The sequence below is a fragment of the Pelophylax lessonae genome (assembly GCF_965119305.1).
Source record: "Pelophylax lessonae genome assembly, chromosome: 13".
NCBI lineage: Eukaryota > Metazoa > Chordata > Amphibia > Anura > Ranidae > Pelophylax > Pelophylax lessonae.
In genome coordinates this window covers 61,186,996-61,206,641 of record NC_138780.1, presented here as the reverse complement: position 1 = coordinate 61,206,641, position 19,646 = coordinate 61,186,996, and the positions used below count along the sequence as shown (strand labels likewise).

At 46.8% G+C, this 19,646-nt stretch overlaps 1 protein-coding gene across 1 annotated transcript in view; it reads left to right on the top strand.

Annotated features, from left to right (window-relative positions):
• Positions 1-770: 770 nt before the first annotated feature.
• Positions 771-19,646, top strand: part of NUSAP1 (nucleolar and spindle associated protein 1) — a 588,385-nt gene continuing 569,509 nt past the window's right edge. Inside the window, exon 1 of the mRNA XM_082242852.1 lies at positions 771-1,012. Within this exon, the coding sequence (XP_082098978.1) occupies positions 920-1,012 (93 nt within the window). The 5' untranslated portion in view covers positions 771-919. The remainder of the gene's footprint in view (positions 1,013-19,646) is intronic.

Here is a 19,646-nt window from a genome sequence, read left to right as displayed (position 1 = left end):
ACCAGGGATGGCAATCAGGGCTCAGGGAGCCCCCCAGTGCCCTCCCCATCAGTGCTGCCCGCCAGTGCCCATTATTACCCACCAGTGCCGCCTATCAGTGCCCAGCAGTGCCGCCTATCAGTGCCCACCAGTGCCGCCTATCAGCGCCGCATATCAGTGCCACCCCATCAGTGCCTGTCAGTGCAGCCTCATCAGTGCACGAAAAAACTTATTTATTTACAAAATTGTATAGCATAAACAAAAAAACTTGTTTTTTTTTTCAAACTTTTCTGTCTTTTTTTTATTTGTTTAGCAAAAAAGAAAAAACCCAGAGGTGATCAAATACCACCAAAAGAAAGCTCTATTTGTGGGGGGAAAATTACATAAATTTGGTCATTCAAAATACAACAGCGCTAAAAGCTGAAAATTGGCCTGGGCAGGAAGACGGTGAAAGTGCCCGGTATTGAAGTGGTTAAGGGGGAAAATCTTCTGGTCCAGAAGTGGTTAATAGGCTGCAGCCCGGCTATTTTGAGTCAAGCATTAAGGGCATGTCCAGTTAGCACGCTTCTGCATAAGGTCAATGTACACAGTAAACAAAAACAAAAATCGTCCCCACGCAATTACAGATCTACCTCGCCAAAATCCTCCTCAGCAAAGAAAAAAAACCTCTCTTTAAATGACGCAATCCCGCATAATAAACGCCTGACTCCTGAGAGCCACCCAAAGTGGGCGTTAATGGGTGGGAGAAGATTCTCCCGATTTGCAAGCCGATTGGCTGTTCCTGCTGCATCTCGCTCGGTACCTACCCACTTAGTAAACGAGAGGGAATGACTTTGAAAAGAAGCCGTTAGCGAAATGCGCGCGTGCTTTAAAAGAATTGTGTCAGTGTTTATTGACATCTGTCTTCGGATCGTATCGGTGGTCGGCTGCTAGTAGAACCATGGAGGTGCCATCCCTACTGAAGTTAGATAGTTTGAAGTATTCCGATTTGCAAAAGTTGGCTAAGCAAGCTGGACTTAAAGCTAACCTAAAGGTGAGAAGAATCGTACACATAATATGCAATTGTCGGGATATGTCAGAGCGGGCTGTCCCTTATTTCTGATCATTTCTTTCTTCATTTTCATGGTGAAGTTTGGTCATAAACGAAAGACTGGGTGTCATGGACAACACTTGTGTGTTTACATCTTTTCTGTAGTCATTAGTTCTTTATCTGTTGACTTGTGTATATTTTTGTTTCACTGTTTTAATTTGTAAATGGATAAACATAAGAAAGAGTTTGTTGTTGGAATAAAACGTGGGAACTATGCTTCTGTTAAAAACAAAAACATGGTAACTATTGGGCCCCTTAGGGTCCTTTCACATGGAACATAGTCCTTTCTGCTCATGGGGGATTGATCCGCAGATCCCTGCTGAGCAGGCTGATGACAGCTTCGTTTCCGCTTTATGTGCAGCGATGGAGCTGTCAGATCCCCGTTCTCCTCTATGGGGAGATCAGATGAGAACGGACCGCCTGTTCGTTCTCATCCAATCTGCCAGACATATGGAAATAGGGTTTCCATCCATCCGGATTTCATGGATCGGATAGCAGAGGGTGTCATGGGGAGATATCTCCGCTGACATCCGCTGCCCCATAGGGATGCATGGAGCATCTGATCCGGTCCGCCTGAAAAACTGACAGGTGGATCGGATCGCCCGTGTGAAAGGGGCCTTAAACGGGTGCCTCCATGCAACAGATTCCTCTTGCTTAGCGGGGGATTGCTCTGCTGATCTCCGCTGAGCAGGCGGATGACCGGTCCTGTTGGCTCCGCTGTGCAGATTGAACACAGTCCTACTCTCTATGGGGAAATCGGATGGAAATGGACAGCCTGTCCTTTTTCATACGATCCCCAAGATGGATGGAAAATAGGAAAACCATCCGTCTGGATTTTGTGGGCAGGATCTGATATCGGCGGATGTATGCAGATATTCGCCCACTGACATCCGCCACTCCATGGGGGAGACTGCAAGGTCCAATCAGCTCTGCCAGAAAAACTGACAGGCGGACCTGATCGGACAGTGTGAATAGGCCCTTAGATCATGGTTCTGTGTACTCTCTGGTAACCAAGGCTCCTTTGCATACAGATGCCTTAAAGCACCACTTATTGGGCTTTTTTTTTTTTTTTTTTCTTACTGATCTTAACCGCTTGCCGACCGCCGCACGACTATTTACTGCGGCGGTCAGCCCCTCACAGGCAAAGCGACGTAGAACTATGTCGTTAGCCTGTGAGGCTCTAAGGAGCGAGCGTGCGGTCACGGACCCCCCCCCCCTCCCCCGCACGTGTGCCCGGCAGACCCGATGTCCGTCAGGGCACTCGCGATTGTCCGTTACACCGGAAGAAAGGCAGGCGGCTAATGTAAACAAAGCTGCCTGTCATTCTTCCCTGTGTAAGGATGAAGATCACACAGTTCTACTATGTAGGACCGTTGATCTCTGTTCTTACACTAGTAGCCACAGCCAATCACAGTTAGAAACACGCCCCTAGGGACACACTTAACCCCTCCCTCTCTAATAAACTCCTTCACTGCCAGTGTAATTTTTGCAGTAACAGTGCATGTATAGCACTGATCACTGTAGTAATGTCACTGGTAACCCCAAAAGTGTCAAAAATGTCAGTCAAGGGTCCGATCTGTCTGCCGCAATGTCGCAGTCCCGCTAAAAAAAAAATCGCAGATCGCCGCCATTACTCGTTAAAAAAAAAAAAAGCAACAAAAATGACAGTCTTTCCCTTAGTTAGTAAACGCAATAACTTTTGCGCAAACCAATCAAAATATGCTTTTTGCAATTTTTTTTTTTTACCAAACATAGGTAGCATAAAACAAATTGGCCTAAAATGTTAAAAAAATTTGATTTTTACTTTTTTTTTTTGGGAATTTCATATAAAAAAATGTGAAAAATATTGCTATTTTTGCAAAATTGACGCTCTTTTTTTTTTTTTGTTTATAGTGCATGATCAAAAAAAATCACACAGGTGATCAAATACCACCAAAAGAAAGCTCTGTTTGTGGGAATAAAAGGACGTCAAATTCGTTTAGGTACAGCCTCGCACGACCGCGCAATTGTCCGTTAAAATCACGCAGTGCCTAATTGCAAAATAGGCCCTGGTCAGGAAGGGGGTAAAATCTTCCGGGGCTTAAGTGGTTAATGTAGTTCATATATATTTTTATTTTTTTTTAACCTCTAAAACAAATGGTAATATCTAAGCACTATTTTGCACCTTTTTGACATGTTCGTAAAATTGTACATACTGTATTGTCACAACTACTTTGTGTATCCAGGTAAATTATACGTGTGTGTGTTTGTAAAACAAAAAACAAACTGGGCTTTCTTTTGGTGGTAAATGTTAATGGATTTCTCTTGATTTTGTTCCAATTAAAACTGGCCCAAAATAGTAATAAGATTCATTTTATTTATTTTTTTAATTTGGCTGTATATTTTTTGCTATTACCGCATTTTACTACCAAAGAACAGCCCAAAACAAATTCTCCTGCTCCTAACCCCATACACACGTGCAGATTATCTGCAGACTTACCTTTTCTATGTAGTGCAAGGGCCTGCCGGATTGCATACAAATTGAAAGTGTTTAGGTTTGACCTCATATTATATGGTTTTGGTAAGTCTGCAGACAAAAGTCTGCAGATAATCTGCACGTGTGTATGGGGCATTAGTGTCCTTTCACACGAACGACCCGATCAGATCCGCCTGTCAGTTTTTTAGGCGGAGCTGATCTGATCCTCCATGCATCCCTATGAGGCAGCGGATGTCAGCGGTGACATGTCCGCTGACACCCGCTGCTATCCGCATCTGATCCTGTCCGTGAAATCCAGACGGATGGAAACCCTATTTTCCATCAGATCGGATGAGAATGGACAGGCAGTCCGTTCTCATCCGATTACCCCATAGAGAGCAGCGGGGCTCTGACACCTCCCTCTCCGCACACAGTCCTCGATCGGCGGATCGATCCCCGCTGAGCAGCGAATGGTCTGCACCTGACAGCGGACTGTGTGAAAGAAGCCTAACAATTGTAGCGATACCCCATAAATGTATGTTGTTGTTTGTACCGCTAGTAGGGTCCAGAAACAATGGTTCACATTTTGCATTTTCTTTCATCCTGCCTAAAACACACTGTTACTAGTTTAAAAAAAAAAAAAAAATTATATACTTTTTCCTGCAGCTGTATGTGAACCCTTTGGAATGATATGGATTTCTGCACAAATTTGGCCATAAAATGTGATCTTACCATCTAAGTCACAACAATAGACAATAAGTGCCGGGTCACACTTGTGCGATGCGGGAAGGCTGCAAATTCGCAGCCTGTTCCCGCATCGCGAACGCACATCTGGCAGTTCACACTGCCATATGCGATAAGCAGGGGGTGTCAATGAAATGTTAACGACACCCCCAGTTTGATCGCTTATCGCAGTGCGATCTGACAGTTCGCACAGGATCGGATCACACAAGTGTGAACCACTGTGCGATCCAATCCTGATGCGGCTGGAAAAAAGGGTCATGTGCGTGTTTGGTGCGGATACAGTGCGAATTCAGCCGTACAAAGTGTATGGCTGAATTTGCATCCGCACATGAGATCGCATGTAATGAAGGAGCAGTGCGCTCCGAATTACATGCGATTGGCACACTCGCAGAAATGTGAACCAGCCCTCACAGTCTGCTTAAACTAATAACACACAAAGAATGAAATGTTGCCAAGTTTTTATTGAACACACCATGTAAACATTCACAGTGCAGGTGGAAAAAGTATGTGAACCTTTGGATTTAATAACTGGTTGAACCTCCTTTTTGGCAGCAATAACTTCAACCAAACGTTTCTTGTAGTTGCAGATCAGACATGCACAACGGTCAGGAGTAATTCTTGACCATTCCTCTTTACAGAACTGTTTCAGTTCAACAATAGTCTTGGGATGTCTTGTGTGAATCACTTTCTTGAGATCATGCCACAGCATCTCAATCGGGTTGAGGTCAGGACTCTGACTGGGCCACTTCAGAAGGCATATTTTCTTCTGTTTAAGCCATTCTGTTGTTGATTTACTTCTATGCTTTGGGTCATTGTCCTGTTGCAACACCCATTTTCTGTTGAGCTTCAGCTGGTAGACAGATGGCCTTAAGTTCTCCGGGAAAATGTCTTGATAAACTTGGGAATTCATTTTTCCTTTGATGATAGCAATCCGTCCAGGCCCTGACACAGCAAAGCAGCCCCAAACCATGATGCCCCCACCACCATAATTCACAGTTGGGATAGGGCTGGGCGATAAATCGATTTTTTTGGTTTGAAACGTTTTTTTTTTTAATAAACTCGAGTTTTTTGTACAATACTAGCCACCGAACTCCCCACCGCCGTGCCTGGATGTGACGTCAGCTGCGGGGCGGGCGGTGCGTCTGTACAGGCCGGGGCTGCGGCACGCTGTGATACCGCGCGCCGCAGCGGACGTCACATCCAGGCCGGGGAGACTGTACCTATCACAGCGGTACAGCCCCCCCCCCCAGGCCGTGACCCATCTACAGCGTCGGCCGCCCCCCCAGGCCGTGACCCATCTACAGCGTCGGCCGCCCCGCCCCCTCTACTGCATCAGTGGTCCCCAGCCGCCCCCTCTAGTATTACATGTAATATTGTGACCCCCATTGATGACACAGGAGGACTGAAGCCAAGGCCCATGTACATTGACAACAATTCTTCTTGTTAAATTACAAATAAAAAGTCCACCGACCATGACAATTCTGACTTTGGAGGCATTTCACTTTAACAGTCAGTCAGACAAGTGTGTCCTCTTTGGTGATGTACAGAGGTGTCAGGGGCAGTACACGAGGTTGTGTTCAATCTGCAGATCACACAATCTCTGACCAGGTCTATGGGTCATGTGATTCTCTGCCAATCAGATAAATCCTGATACACATCAGATTAAAACAATAAATCATTAAATGTATCACAGCGCGCCGCAGCCCCGGCCTGTACAGACGCACCACCCGCCCCGCAGCTGACGTCACATCCAGGCCGGGGAGACTGTACCTATCACAGCGCGCCGCAGCCCCGGCCTGTACAGACGCACCACCCGCCCCGCAGCTGACGTCACATCCAGGCCGGGGAGACAGTACCTATCATAGCGCGCCGCAGCCCCGGCCTGTACAGACGCACCACCCGCCCCGCAGCTGACATCACATCCAGGCGCGGCGGTGGGGAGTTCGGTGGCTAGTATTGTACAAAAAACTTGAGTTTAAAAAAAAAAAAAAAAAAAACGTTTCAAACCAAACGTTACTGGGGACTGGAGTTCTGTTCCTGTGGACTAGGAGCTGGCTGGACTGGAGCCCAGGGCAGGCCCAGGGTGTGTGTAGTTACGCAGGGGCAGGCTGCACAAGGCAGAAAAAACTCAAATTTTTGAAAAAAAAAATAGTTACTTTCAAACAAGTCAAACTAAAAAAGGTGGCCGGTTACTGTGGACTCGTTCTCTGGACTGTCACTGTACCAATCACAGCGCAGCCCCTGTACAGACGCACCGCCCGCAGCTGACGTCACAACATCCAGGCGCGGCGGTGGTCCGTCAGAGTCAGACACACATATACAGCGCTTCTCCTTCTCCTCAGTCCTCCCTCCAGACTCTGCCGTCATTTTTTAAGTGCATTGGAAAAAAAAATCGAAAATCGAATCGAAACTCAAATTTTTCTTTAAAAATCGAAGATTTGTTTTTTTTTTAGGCAAAATCGCCCAGCCCTAAGTTGGGATGATGTTTTGATGTTGGTGTGCTGTGCCTCTTTTTCGCCACACATAGTGTTGTGTGTTTCTTCCAAACAACTCAACTGGTTTCATCTGTCTACAGAATATTTTGCCAGTACTGCTGTGGAACATCCAGGTGCTCTTGTGCAAACTGTAAACGTGCAGCAATGTTGTTTGGACAGCAGTGTCTTCCTCTGTGGTATCCTCCCATGAAATCCATTCTTGTTTAGTGTTTTACGTATTGTAGATTCGCTAACAGGGATGTTGGCATTTGCCAGTGACTTTTGTAAGTCTTTAGCTGACACTCTAGGATTCTTCTTCACCTCATTGAGCAGTCTGCGCTGTGCTCTTGCAGTCATCTTTACAGGCTGGCCACTCCTAGGTAGAGTAGCAGCAGTGCTGAACTTTCTCCATTTATAGACAATTTGTCTTACTGTGGACTGATGAACAGCAAAGCTTTTTGAGAAACTTTTATAACCCTTTCCAGCTTAATGCAAGTCAACAATTCTTAACCACTTAACGTCTAGCCACGTAGAACTACAACAGCTGAATTTGCGTGGTTGTACCGGGGTGATGCCTCTAGCTAGAGGCATCATCCCGGTACCGTTTTTTAGAGCCGGCGGTCGGCTTTCTGGCGGTAACGACCAATGCGGCTCGGGAGCCGCTCGATCGTTACCCCGGCGAGCGGTAGGGGGCGCCTCCCGCCGCCTTCCACAGCTTTGCCAGGTCTCCCGTCCCACTGGGAGACTCGAGCACCCAGCCAGCACGTCCGCGGGCTGGATGGAGTCCCGATCAAAGCCGGAAGAAGATTAGATCGGGTCTCCGATGATGTGCCTCAGAGGTGGCGTCCAGGACGTCACGTCCGGGTTACTCTACTGCTAAAGGCGGCAGATTCAAAAAAGTGATAGTATTCAAAAATGCAGTTTTCTGCGTTTTGAATACATGGAAGTGTAACGGAGGGGTCTAGGGTCTTTTAGACCCTCGATCGCTCCATAAAGAGTACCTGTCACTGCATATTGCTGTTACAAGGGATGTTTACATTGCTTGTGACAGCAATAAAAGTGATCAGATTTTGTTTTTTTTTTTTAAAAACCTGTTAAAATTAAAAAAAAAAAAAAAAAATAGGAAAAAAAAAAATTTAGCAGCCCCCGTCGACGTTAGCTCGCGCACAAAAGAAAACTTATATGGAAGTCGCGCCGCAAATGAAATCGCTGTTCAAACCACACATGTGAGGTATCGCTGCCATCGCCAGAGCGTGAGCAATAATTAAAAAAGAGCTACACTCAAACTCTAAACTGGTAACCGTTAAAAATGTTTAAAGCGTCGCCTATGGAGATTTTTTATTGACCGTGGCTTGTCGCCATTCCGCGGGTGTGCGAAATATTGCAATGACTGCTATTTTATTCTCCATAGCCTTTGCTAAAAAAAAAAAAAAGAGATTATATATATATATATATATATATATATATATATATATATATATATATATATAATATGTATGTGTTTGGGGGTTTTAAGTAGTTTTCTAGCAAAAAATACTGATTTAAACTTGTAAACAAAAAGTGTCAAAAATAGGCTTAGTGGTAATGTCGTTAAGCGTAGGTCTTCTGAGAGCTCTTTTGTGTGAGGCATCATTAACATCAGGCAATGCTTCTTGTGAAAAGCAAACCCAGAACTGGTGTGTTTTTTATAGGGCAGGGCAGCTGTAACCAACACCTCCAATCTCATCTCATTGATTGGACTTCAGTTGGCTGACATCTCACTCCAATTAGATCTTGGAGATGTCATTAGTCTAGGGGTTCACATACTTTTTCCACCTGCACTGTGAATGTTTACATGGTGTGTTCAATAAAAACATGGCAAAATGTCATTGTGTGTTATTAGTTTAAGCAGACTGTGATTGTCTAATGTTGTGACTTAGATGATGATCAGATCACAATTTATGACCAATTTGGGCAAGAAATCCATATCATTCCAAAGGGTTCACATACTTTTTCTTGCAGCTGTGTGTGTATGTATATATATATATATATATATATATATATATATATATATATATATATATATATATATATATATATATATATATATATATATATATATATATATATTCTCTTACGTCCTCCGACAGTCGCCGCCTCTTCATATTCGTCACATATGGGGTATTAGACTTTGCTCCGAAGGAGTAGCTAGGCAACAGAATATGTTAACATTAAAGCTTTTAACATATCCCACCCTCAAGGGGTGGTCCCCTCAGTCAATACCCTCCTACTTCCTGCAACCATATCTCGGTTTTAATGTCTAGCTTGTCAGGAGTGGCTGGCTTTTCCTGTGCTGGGGCTTTCTGCCCCAGACTCTTTCTTCTTTTTGAAATTTTGTTTGAGTTTTCTCTCTACCTTAACTTAGCTGTTATTTTTGTCAGCGTTAGTTAGTTCTTCTGATAAAAAGAAACACAGGCGCCACTCTAAGTGCAGTAGCTGGAATTTTATTAAAAGGATGCAACTTAATGTTGGGTACTCACAAGGGTAATAAGTGATCAAGCACAGAGGATGCTCCGGTGGAGAGTCAGGATGGCCAGAGCGATAGCAATGGGCAGGCTGCAGCGATATCGCTGTACTTGCTCGTCCCGGGGACACTCAGATGCCGGTCCGTCGTCACTTCCGAGAGCGTGGGCGTGATTACGTCATGGCGCCGGCGACGCGTTCTCGGAGCATGCGCTCCTTCTTCAGGCCGATATCGCGCCATTTTGGATAAGGGATTTAAATAGGATGGAAGCCGTGGCCTCCCGGTCCTAGAGTCCGCCCTAATATTAAATGTATTAGCAGTTTGGTTTATCTGATAGGTCTGGCAGTGTCCGCTGCATATAAAATCAGCAATTTCACAATACAATAATGGATATTCAAGCAGCAGTTAATATAAAAGCAGTGGTTAAAACAATATGCAATATAGAAGCAGCTTATAAGCGAAGAATGTACTTATAGTGACCATTGTTTTAGCCGCAGTATAAAATTGTTAAATAATTGTAAATACAAATAAAATTAGATTCACATAAAATTAAATATGAAAATGAAAAAATATGAAAAAATATAAAAAAATTTAGAAAATAAAAAATAATATATATATATAATATAATGCATATAAAAAATGGCAAGATAGGTTCAACAATTTTAAAAATATTAATTAAAACGCACTAAATGAGCGAATTCGTTTCGACTTCTTCATTTAAGCCACCTGGCACTAACCTGTCCAGGATATATATCCAGTACGCCTCCCTTTGACACAACCGCTTAAAACGTTCGGCTGGTGCAAAGGTGGCTGGTATGGACTCTATGATCCACACTCTCAAGCCAAGGGATGATTTGTCATGTGACAACAAAAAATGACGTGGAACACTATGCTTATCCTCTCCTGCCTCTACGAATCTGCGGTGTTCCCCAAATCTCTTTCTCAAGGGACGAATAGTCCTTCCTACATAGAACTGTCCACATGGACATGTCAAACAGTAAATGACATAGTCCGTTGAACAGTTATAAAATTTTGTAATAGGATATGTTTTACCTTACCCTCTCAAAGCCACCCCTAACCCATTTACGTTATTCAAAGATCTCAATAGTTTTATTCGTACACTCACCCTAAGACGACATTTTCAAATTCAAGAAAATAAAAATAGTTCTAATGAGCCACCCCCAAACCAGTTTGGAGACAGAATCGGAATCTTCTCTTGATCCGATAGGTCTAAAACTCCTTGAGGAACTATACATTAGTGACAATGATGACGATCTCACTTATTTTACTCAGCACCCCTTTACGTCTCCACCAATACAGCACATTAATTTACGGTCCAAGTCTACATTTAATCCTGTGCATTCCAAAGGTGCTTATATACAAACTTTTTACCAGGTGGTGTTTTCTGAGATAAAAAAGATGTGCACTCAGAACAAGCCAGATAACAAATCCTTCCCTAAAAACTCCAATTTGAGTCGTGGAGAGAGGCAGGCCCTTACTGAATTATCTAACAATCATGATCTGGTCATTAAAAATGCAGACAAAGGAGGGGGTATAGTCATCCAAGATAGAGTAGACTATCTTAAGGAAGCACATCGCCTTCTGGCAGATACTGCCACATACTGTAAACTCCCAACAGACCCCCAACCCAGTTATATCAGTGAGGCCACAGGGCTTCTAACACAGGCCAAGGAAGCAGGTATTATTAACAAATCAGAATACTCCTTCTTTAATAGAGATTTCTTTTCCACCCCTTATTTTTATCACATTCCGAAAGTGCATAAAGATACAAAAAATCCACCAGGTAGAACGATAGTTGCGGCCATGGAGAGTATTACGAATCCTTTTTCACAATACGTGGACCAATTTCTACAACCCCTGGCCCAAAATCTGACATCTTATAATAGGGATGGAGTTCATCTCTTAGAACTACTTTCACCATATAGTTGGGAACCCACATACCTGTGGGCCTCCTTGGATGTGGAATCGTTGTATACCTCCATCCCCCATTCTATAGGCCTTGAAGCTGTGGCTCGGGCCCTTGCTAACCATCCCACCATCAACCCCTCACAGGCCGAGTTTGTTGTGGAAGCAACCAGGTTTTGCCTCACCCACAATTATTTCCAATTTGATGGGGAGTATTACCTGCAGGTCAATGGCACAGCTATGGGGGCAAATTTTGCCCCTAGCTATGCTAATTTGACCATGGGCATGTGGGAGGACAATTATGTCTGGAATAACAATCCTTATGCCTCCCATATTGTCTTTTATGGGAGGTATATTGATGACATAATTGTCATATGGGATGGCACAGCCACCTTGCTTTCGGAATTTGTTAGCCATTGCAATTCAAATAATTATAGTTTATCTACCATCCGGTAGAGTTGGCCTTCTTGGATCTCCTCCTTTACCACCGGGAGGGTAAAATAGAGGCAAAAAATTATTCAAAACCCACAGCAGGGAATTAGTTTTTGCATTTCAAGAGTTGCCACCATCCCAGGTGGATCAATAATATTCCCAAGAGCTAATTCTGCAGACTTCGCAGAAATTGTACCAACGATGCAGATTACGAAGAACAAAGTGCTATGCTAAAGAGGAAATTTACAGATAAAGCTTTTCCAGAACCTTTGTTGAAACTTGCCCAGGACACGTATAAGACTGGTTATGTACGGGATGAGAGTAAGACACCTAACATAGAGATCACTGTACCCAGATTTGTTACCCAATTCCATACTAAATTCAAAAAGATGGAACAGGTTTTAGCCAAACACTGGCCAATTTTACTGGAAGATCCCCATCTTAAGGACAATCTACCATCGAAACCCAAGGTCAGCTACCGGAAGGCTAGAAACATCAAGAGCATAGTTGCTCCTAGTAAACTAAAAAATCTGCCTACACCCTTCCAAGCGAGACCGTGCCTCATTCCGCTTATAGGCATGTTTCAATGCCGCAAAGCATTATGCTTAACGTGTAAGCATGTTAATCATGGGCAAAAAAGCTTTGAGATCAAAGGTAAAACATATCCTATTACAAAATTTTATAACTGTTCAACGGACTATGTCATTTACTGTTTGACATGTCCATGTGGACAGTTCTATGTAGGAAGGACTATTCGTCCCTTGAGAAAGAGATTTGGGGAACACCGCAGATTCGTAGAGGCAGGAGAGGATAAGCATAGTGTTCCACGTCATTTTTTGTTGTCACATGACAAATCATCCCTTGGCTTGAGAGTGTGGATCATAGAGTCCATACCAGCCACCTTTGCACCAGCCGAACGTTTTAAGCGGTTGTGTCAAAGGGAGGCGTACTGGATATATATCCTGGACACGTTAGTGCCAGGTGGCTTAAATGAAGAAGTCGAAACGAATTCGCTCATTTAGTGCGTTTTAATTAATATTTTTAAAATTGTTGAACCTATCTTGCCATTTTTTATATTTTTTATATGCATTATATTATATTATATATATATAATATTATTTTTTATTTTCTAAATTTTTTTATATTTTTTCATATTTTTTCATTTTCATTTTTGTATTTAATTTTATGTGAATCTAATTTTATTTGTATTTACAATTATTTAACAATTTTATACTGCGGCTAAAACAATGGTCACTATTGCCTCGTTTCCACTGAGCGGATCGGTTCGGGTCGGTTCGGTACGGTACGCTATTTTGGGTGTTTCCATTATGAAAGTGGCCCATACAACCGAACCAAACCGCACCATTCCTGGTCCTGCTTCAGATGTAGGGCCATAGGAAATGGTACGGTACGGTTAGGGCGGAGCTACTGGCGTCACACGATAGAGTCCTCTGATTGGCGGACAGGAAACCATCAATGCTCACGTCAAATGAAAGAGCAAAACAAACACCTCGTTTGGTGTAAACCCCGCATGGTCCCCGGTGGCCCGACTTGCAGTGGAAACGCTCACCTGAATAGACCAGACCATTCTAACCCTTCCAAACTGTACCGACCCGAATTGTTCCGCTCAGTGGAAACGAGGCATAAAAGTACATTCTTCGCTTATAAGCTGCTTCTATATTGCATATTGTTTTAACCACTGCTTTTATATTAACTGCTGCTTGAATATCCATTATTGTATTGTGAAATTGCTGATTTTATATGCACCGGACACTGCCAGACCTATCAGATAAACCAAACTGCTAATACATTTAATATTAGGGCGGACTCTAGGACCGGGAGGCCACGGCTTCCATCCTATTTAAATCCCTTATCCAAAATGGCGCGATATCGGCCTGAAGAAGGAGCGCATGCTCCGAGAACGCGTCGCCGGCGCCATGACGTAATCACGCCCACGCTCTCGGAAGTGTCGACGGACCGGCATCTGAGTGTCCCCGGGACGAGCAAGTACAGCGATATCGCTGCAGCCTGCCCATTGCTATCGCTCTGGCCATCCTGACTCTCCACCGGAGCATCCTCTGTGCTTGATCACTTATTACCCTTGTGAGTACCCAACATTAAGTTGCATCCTTTTAATAAAATTCCAGCTACTGCACTTAGAGTGGCGCCTGTGTTTCTTTTCAGTTGGCAACAAGCAAAACTTCTACCTTGTCACTAGAGCTGCCTAAGGAGTGCACATTGGAATTTTTTATGGACTGTGTCACATATGGACTTATGGACTTTTTTATACCACATTGATTTTCCTTTTTTATACCACATTGATTTTCCTTTTTACCAGTTCATTAGTATGTGTCCAGTATTATCGGTATAGTCTTTTGGTGATACTGTTTCTCCCCGTGGTGCGCCAGTTATTTATTATTATAGTTCTTCTGATGAAGAGGATCATGCGGGCTGGGTCTCGGGCTGATCCCCCTGGTCGCAGGTCGTGGGTCAGTGGCTTCCCAGCCTGCCATCGAGCGTTCAGCCAGGTAACGCTCCTGGCACAGTGAACGACCCATCCCTGTTCGGTGCAGGGATGATTGGTAAGGTGGCTACCTCACTGGACGCTGTGCGGTTTCTTAACCCCCATTTTGTGCGTCTTGAATTGCGACTCTCCCTGCCTCATGTGCAGCGGCTTGTTCGCCTGTGCGGGTCCCCCACGCCATTGAGAGGTAAGTGTATCTATGTGGGGACCTGTCTGTCTGGGGGGGTGTCAGTCTGGGACTGTGTAACCTGCCTCTATTCACACTGCTTGTCTCCCTATCTCTCGGCTGCATGCTGTGGGCTGCAAGGGGGGGGGAGCTGTGTGACATTGTGTGTGTCAGCCTGGTCAGTGTGAGAAGCTGTGTGCTGTGGGGCATGTTTTTTTGGCATGTTTGGGCATATACAGCGATCGCTGCGGCGATCTGATATGTATTCCTATACAGGGATGTCACGTGTGCATTACCGCACTGTGGAGCGGCGGTTTCGGCGCCAAACGGCGCCATTTTGCCTACACTCGCTCCGGCCGCATGTTTTACATGCATGGCGGCCATTTTCTTGTAGCCTCCATAGGCTTTCATAGAGCGCCCTGGCAGCATCACTTCCTCTTTCCAGGAACACCGATCGAGGCAGCAGCAGCGGCGAGGGTCTCCTCAGGTTTTATCCTTCTGTTCTTGCTATCCATTGCCTGTGTTCAGTTTGCATATTCCCTGTGGGGGTCTCATTGTGCTTGGGTGTGGTGCGGTGGGCTGCGCTTGCCGCGCTTGCTTAAAGGGGCAGTTAACCCTTTATTGTCTGGCATTACAGGGGCAATGGATTCTCAGGAGGGCAAATTTCCTACCGCCTTGGTGGAAAGCCAGGGGACCGCTGTTTCCCCCCCAGGGGGGGATTTAGCCACTATTGTGGCTGGCCTTGCTGCTCAGGTGCAGATGCTGGTGGCTGCTCAATCTACTAAAAGACCCAGAATTGCTCTTTCCTCTGATTCTGAGGGTGAAGGTGATGGGGTTGTTATGGCGGGGGCCTCCTTATCGGGGTCCCGCTCCTCCCTAGATCTAGTGGGGTCCGAGGTGGAGGCTGAAGTTGAGGGGGTTGATAATTCTCCCCCTGGCTCGCCTAAAGAGCTTGCAATCATGGATGAATTGATTGCTTCCATAAAGCAAACACTGTGTTTGCAGGATGAAGTGTGTCCCCCCGCTGCCTTGGCGGCCTATGGGACGCAGAGAAAACGCAGGACGCCGCAGGTTTTTCCCTGCAATGATGATTTTCAGCACGCTGTTAAGGAACAATGGCGCAATCTGCGCAAACCTTTTGCTGTACCAAGTAGGTTCAAGCTGCGTTATCCTTTCTCGCCTTCCACTGATGAAAGGTGGTGTGTGCCTCCCCCAGTGGATCACGCAATTGCGGTTTTAAACAAGGCCACTGCGATTCCTGCAGAGGATTCCCCTGTGTTCCGTGATGCCACGGATAGGAGATTGGAGTCTCTTGCCCCTCATACTTATTCTGTTACGGGTTCTATGCTTTAAGCTCTGTTTGCTTCTCTCATGGCGGCCCAGGCGATCGCAAGTTGGACGCAGATGCTTAGGCGCGTCCTAGTGGCCGATTCGGCCTCGCCGGCGACCCTGGATATGGTGGATCAAATCCACCAGGGTGTCATGTATCTGTGTGATGCGGACCTGGACCTGGTTCCATTGGCTGCACGTGTGCACAGCGTGGCGGTGTTGTCTCGCCGCCTGGTTTGGTTAAAATGTTGGTCGGTGGACCAATCTTCACGTAAGACCTTAGCCAATCTGCCTTATGATAGGTCTCGCCTTTTTGGGGAGTCCTTGGATGTGTTGATTAAGGGGATCACCGGGGGTAAGAGCACTCTCTTGCCCCATTTCCCCAAGGCTAAGGGGGCTTCTGGGAAGAAGCATGCTAATTTTTGGCCCCCTCAGGGGTCCTTTCGTGCCTTTTGGCCGCACTACAAGGGCAAGCCGTTCAAAGGTCAAGGCTCTCAGAAGAAGCCCTGGTCTGGGAAACAGAAGTCCGGCCAATCCGGATCTGCAGCCCATAACAGTTCGGCCTGAAGGGGCGCCCTCACCCAGTTTTGGGGTGGGGGGACGCTTGCTCGGTTTTCTTCAACCCTGGTTGGCCCGTGTGCGGGACAGATGGGTTCAGGAGATCGTTCGATCTGGTTACAAGATCGAGTTTCTCTCTCGGCCGGAGAGCAGATTTTTTCCCTCAAATCTTCAACTGTCTCCAGAGCGTTTGCGGGACCTGCACCTGGCGGTGCGGGACCTGAGGGCTCAGGGAGTGGTGGTTCCAGTGCCTCATCGGGACAGATTTCGGGGGTTTTATTCCAATCTGTTCACCGTGCCCAGAAAGGAGGGCAAGGTTCGTCCAATTCTGGACTTGAAGGCTCTGAACCGCTCTGTGCGGGTTCGCAAGTTCCGCATGGAATCCCTGCGGTCGGTGGTGGCTGCCCTGGTTCCGGGGGAATTCATGGCCTCCATCGATTTGAAGGATGCGTATTTTCACATCCCCATTTTCGAGGGTCACCAGAGGTTCCTTCGATTTGCCATTGCGGAGGATCACTACCAGTTCGTGGCGTTGCCTTTTGGTCTCGCCTCGGCTCCGCGGGTCTTCACCAAGGTGCTTGCACCGGTTCTGGCATTATTGAGGGCCCAGGGCATTTCTGTCCTGGGGTATCTGGACGACATTCTGGTTCGGTCTGCGACCAGCCAGGGTCTGGAGAAGGACCTGTCTGTCACGATGCAAATTCTGCAGGAGTTTGGTTGGACGATAAATTTTCCAAGGTCGACACTGAGTCCGTCGGTTCGTCTTCCCTACCTGGGAATGATTCTGGACTCGGTGCAGGCGAAGGTCTTCCTGCCGGAAGACAAACTCAGAACTCTTCAGGAGGAAGTCAGGTCCCTCAGGGACGTTCCGCACTCGTCTCTGCGGACGTGCATGAGATGTCTGGGATTGATGGTCTTCGAGGCGATTCCCTTCGCCCAGTTTCACACGCGGGGTCTCCAAGCGGAGATCCTGTCCAGGTGGGACAGGCGACCTCAATCTCTGGATCTTCAAATCTCGTTGAGTCATCGCACCAGAAGAAACCTTCTTTGGTGGCTCCAGTCCCCGATGGTGTCCGGGGGCAAGTCGTTTCGTCCTGTCTCGTGGACGGTGATCACCACGGATGCCAGCCTGTCGGGCTGGGGTGGTGTTCTGGGCGTTCTATCCGCCCAGGGAACTTGGTCGGAGGGGGAGTCTTCCCTTCCGATCAACATTCTGGAATTGCGTGCGATAAGTCTCTGTCTTCATCGCTGGACGGACCGGCTGCAGGGCTGCCCGGTTCGGGTGCAGACGGACAATGCCACGGCGGTGGCCTACATCAACCACCGAGGGGGCACCAGGAGTGCCCGAGCGGCTCGAGAAGTGGCCGACATTCTGTCTTGGGCCGAGACTCATGTCCCGGCGATAACGGCGGTTCACATTCCGGGGATGGAGAACTGGCAGGCGGACTATCTGAGTCGCCAGACCCTGGATCAGGGGGAATGGTCTCTCCACCCGGCTGTCTTCCAGATGTTGTGCGCGAAGTGGGGTCTTCCAGATGTGGACCTGTTCGCGTCTCGTCTCAACAACAAGGTGAAAAGGTTCGTGGCAAGGACGCGCGACCCTCGGGCAGACGCGTCGGACGCGTTAGTGGCCCCGTGGCATCAGTACAGGCTGATGTACGCGTTTCCACCGATTCAGTTGCTGTCCAGGTTCCTTCGCAGGTTACACTCGGAACGCAGCACGGTGATTCTTGTGGCACCGGACTGGCCTCGCCGGTCCTGGTACGCAGACCTTGTGAATCTGGCGGTCGACGCCCCGTGGCGTCTGCCTCTTCGAGGCGATCTACTGTCTCAAGGACCGATATACCATCCTGCTTTACAGTCGCTGGCTTTGACGGCCTGGCTGTTGAGACCGAGGTCCTGAAGGAGAGGGGTCTCTCTCCAGAGGTCGTTCATACTTTGATCAACGCGAGGAAGTCTTCCTCGGGGAAGGTTTATTACCGTACTTGGAAGGCCTATTTTGCCTGGTGTGAGTCCAGGGGGTTTTCACCCTGCACGTACTCGGTTTCCCGTGTGCTATCTTTCCTTCAAGCGGGTGTTGATCAGCGTTTGGCGCTGGCTACGATAAAGGGTCAGGTGTCTGCACTGGCCGTTCTGTTTCAACGTCCCGTGGCTTCCAACTCCTTGGTTGGCACTTTTGTTCAGGGTGTGCGGCATCTGGTTCCTCCTAGGAGGGATCCTTTGCCCCCTTGGGACTTGAATCTTGTTCTGTCTGTGTTGCAACGTGCTCCTTTTGAACAGATCAGGGAGATCTCGTTGTCTATGTTGTCCAAAAAGGTCGCCTTTTTGGTGGCGATCACTTCGGCTCGCAGAGTGTCGGGGCTGGCAGCTTTGTCCTGCAAGTCTCCGTACCTGGTTGTTCATTTGGATAAGGTGGTCTTGCGACCTAATCCTTCTTTTCTTCCGAAACGAGTTTCGGAATTCCATCTTAATGAGGATATTGTCTTACCTTCGCTGTGCGCGAAGCCTAAACATCCAAAGGAGGTGAGATTGCATTCTCTGGATGTTGTTCGGGCGATAAGGGTTTACCTTAAATCGACTGAGTCTTTTCGAAAGACGGACTCCTTGTTTGTTCTTCCAGAGGGTCCTCGGAAGGGCATGGCGGCTTCGGCCCTACCATCGCCAAATGGATCAGGCAGACCATTGAACAGGCCTATGCTTTGCAGGGGAAGGTTCCCCCTGTGCCTGTGAAGGCGCACTCTACTAGATCTTTGAGTACGTCTTGGGCCTGTCGTCATGGGGCTTCTGTAGCCCAGGTGTGTAAGGCGGCGACCTGGTCGACCGTACACACGTTCACAAGATTCTACAAAGTAGATGTTCAGGCATCGGCGGATGCTTCCTTTGGCCGCAAGGTTCTTAGTGCGGCAATTCCCTAGGGTCCCTTGTTGGGGATCTCTGGCTGTTGGGATAAGTTTTATATCCCCTGGTTTTTTGTCTTTTCCTGGGTTGTTGCTCCTGTTGAGCACTTGTTTTTTTCTGTTTCCCAGCTGGTTTCCTTCCTTTGGTAAGGTTCCTTTCTTTGATGCGGAGACTGCGTTGCCTTTTCGGCGCGGATGCGTTTCCCACCCCTCATGTTTGCACTGCTTTGGGACGTCCCCATATGTGACGAATATGAAGAGGCGGCGACTGTCGGAGGACGTAAGAGAAAACGGAATTTTTGTAAAATCTTACCTGTAAAATTCCTTTCTCTGAGTCCTCCGACAGTCGCCGCCCCCGCCCCTCTTTTGGGGTTTGGTTGTATACTCTACTGCTATTCCACTAAAACTGAGATATGGTTGCAGGAAGTAGGAGGGTATTGACTGAGGGGACCACCCCTTGAGGGTGGGATATGTTAAAAGCTTTAATGTTAACATATTCTGTTGCCTAGCTACTCCTTCGGAGCAAAGTCTAATACCCCATATGTGACGAATATGAAGAGGCGGCGACT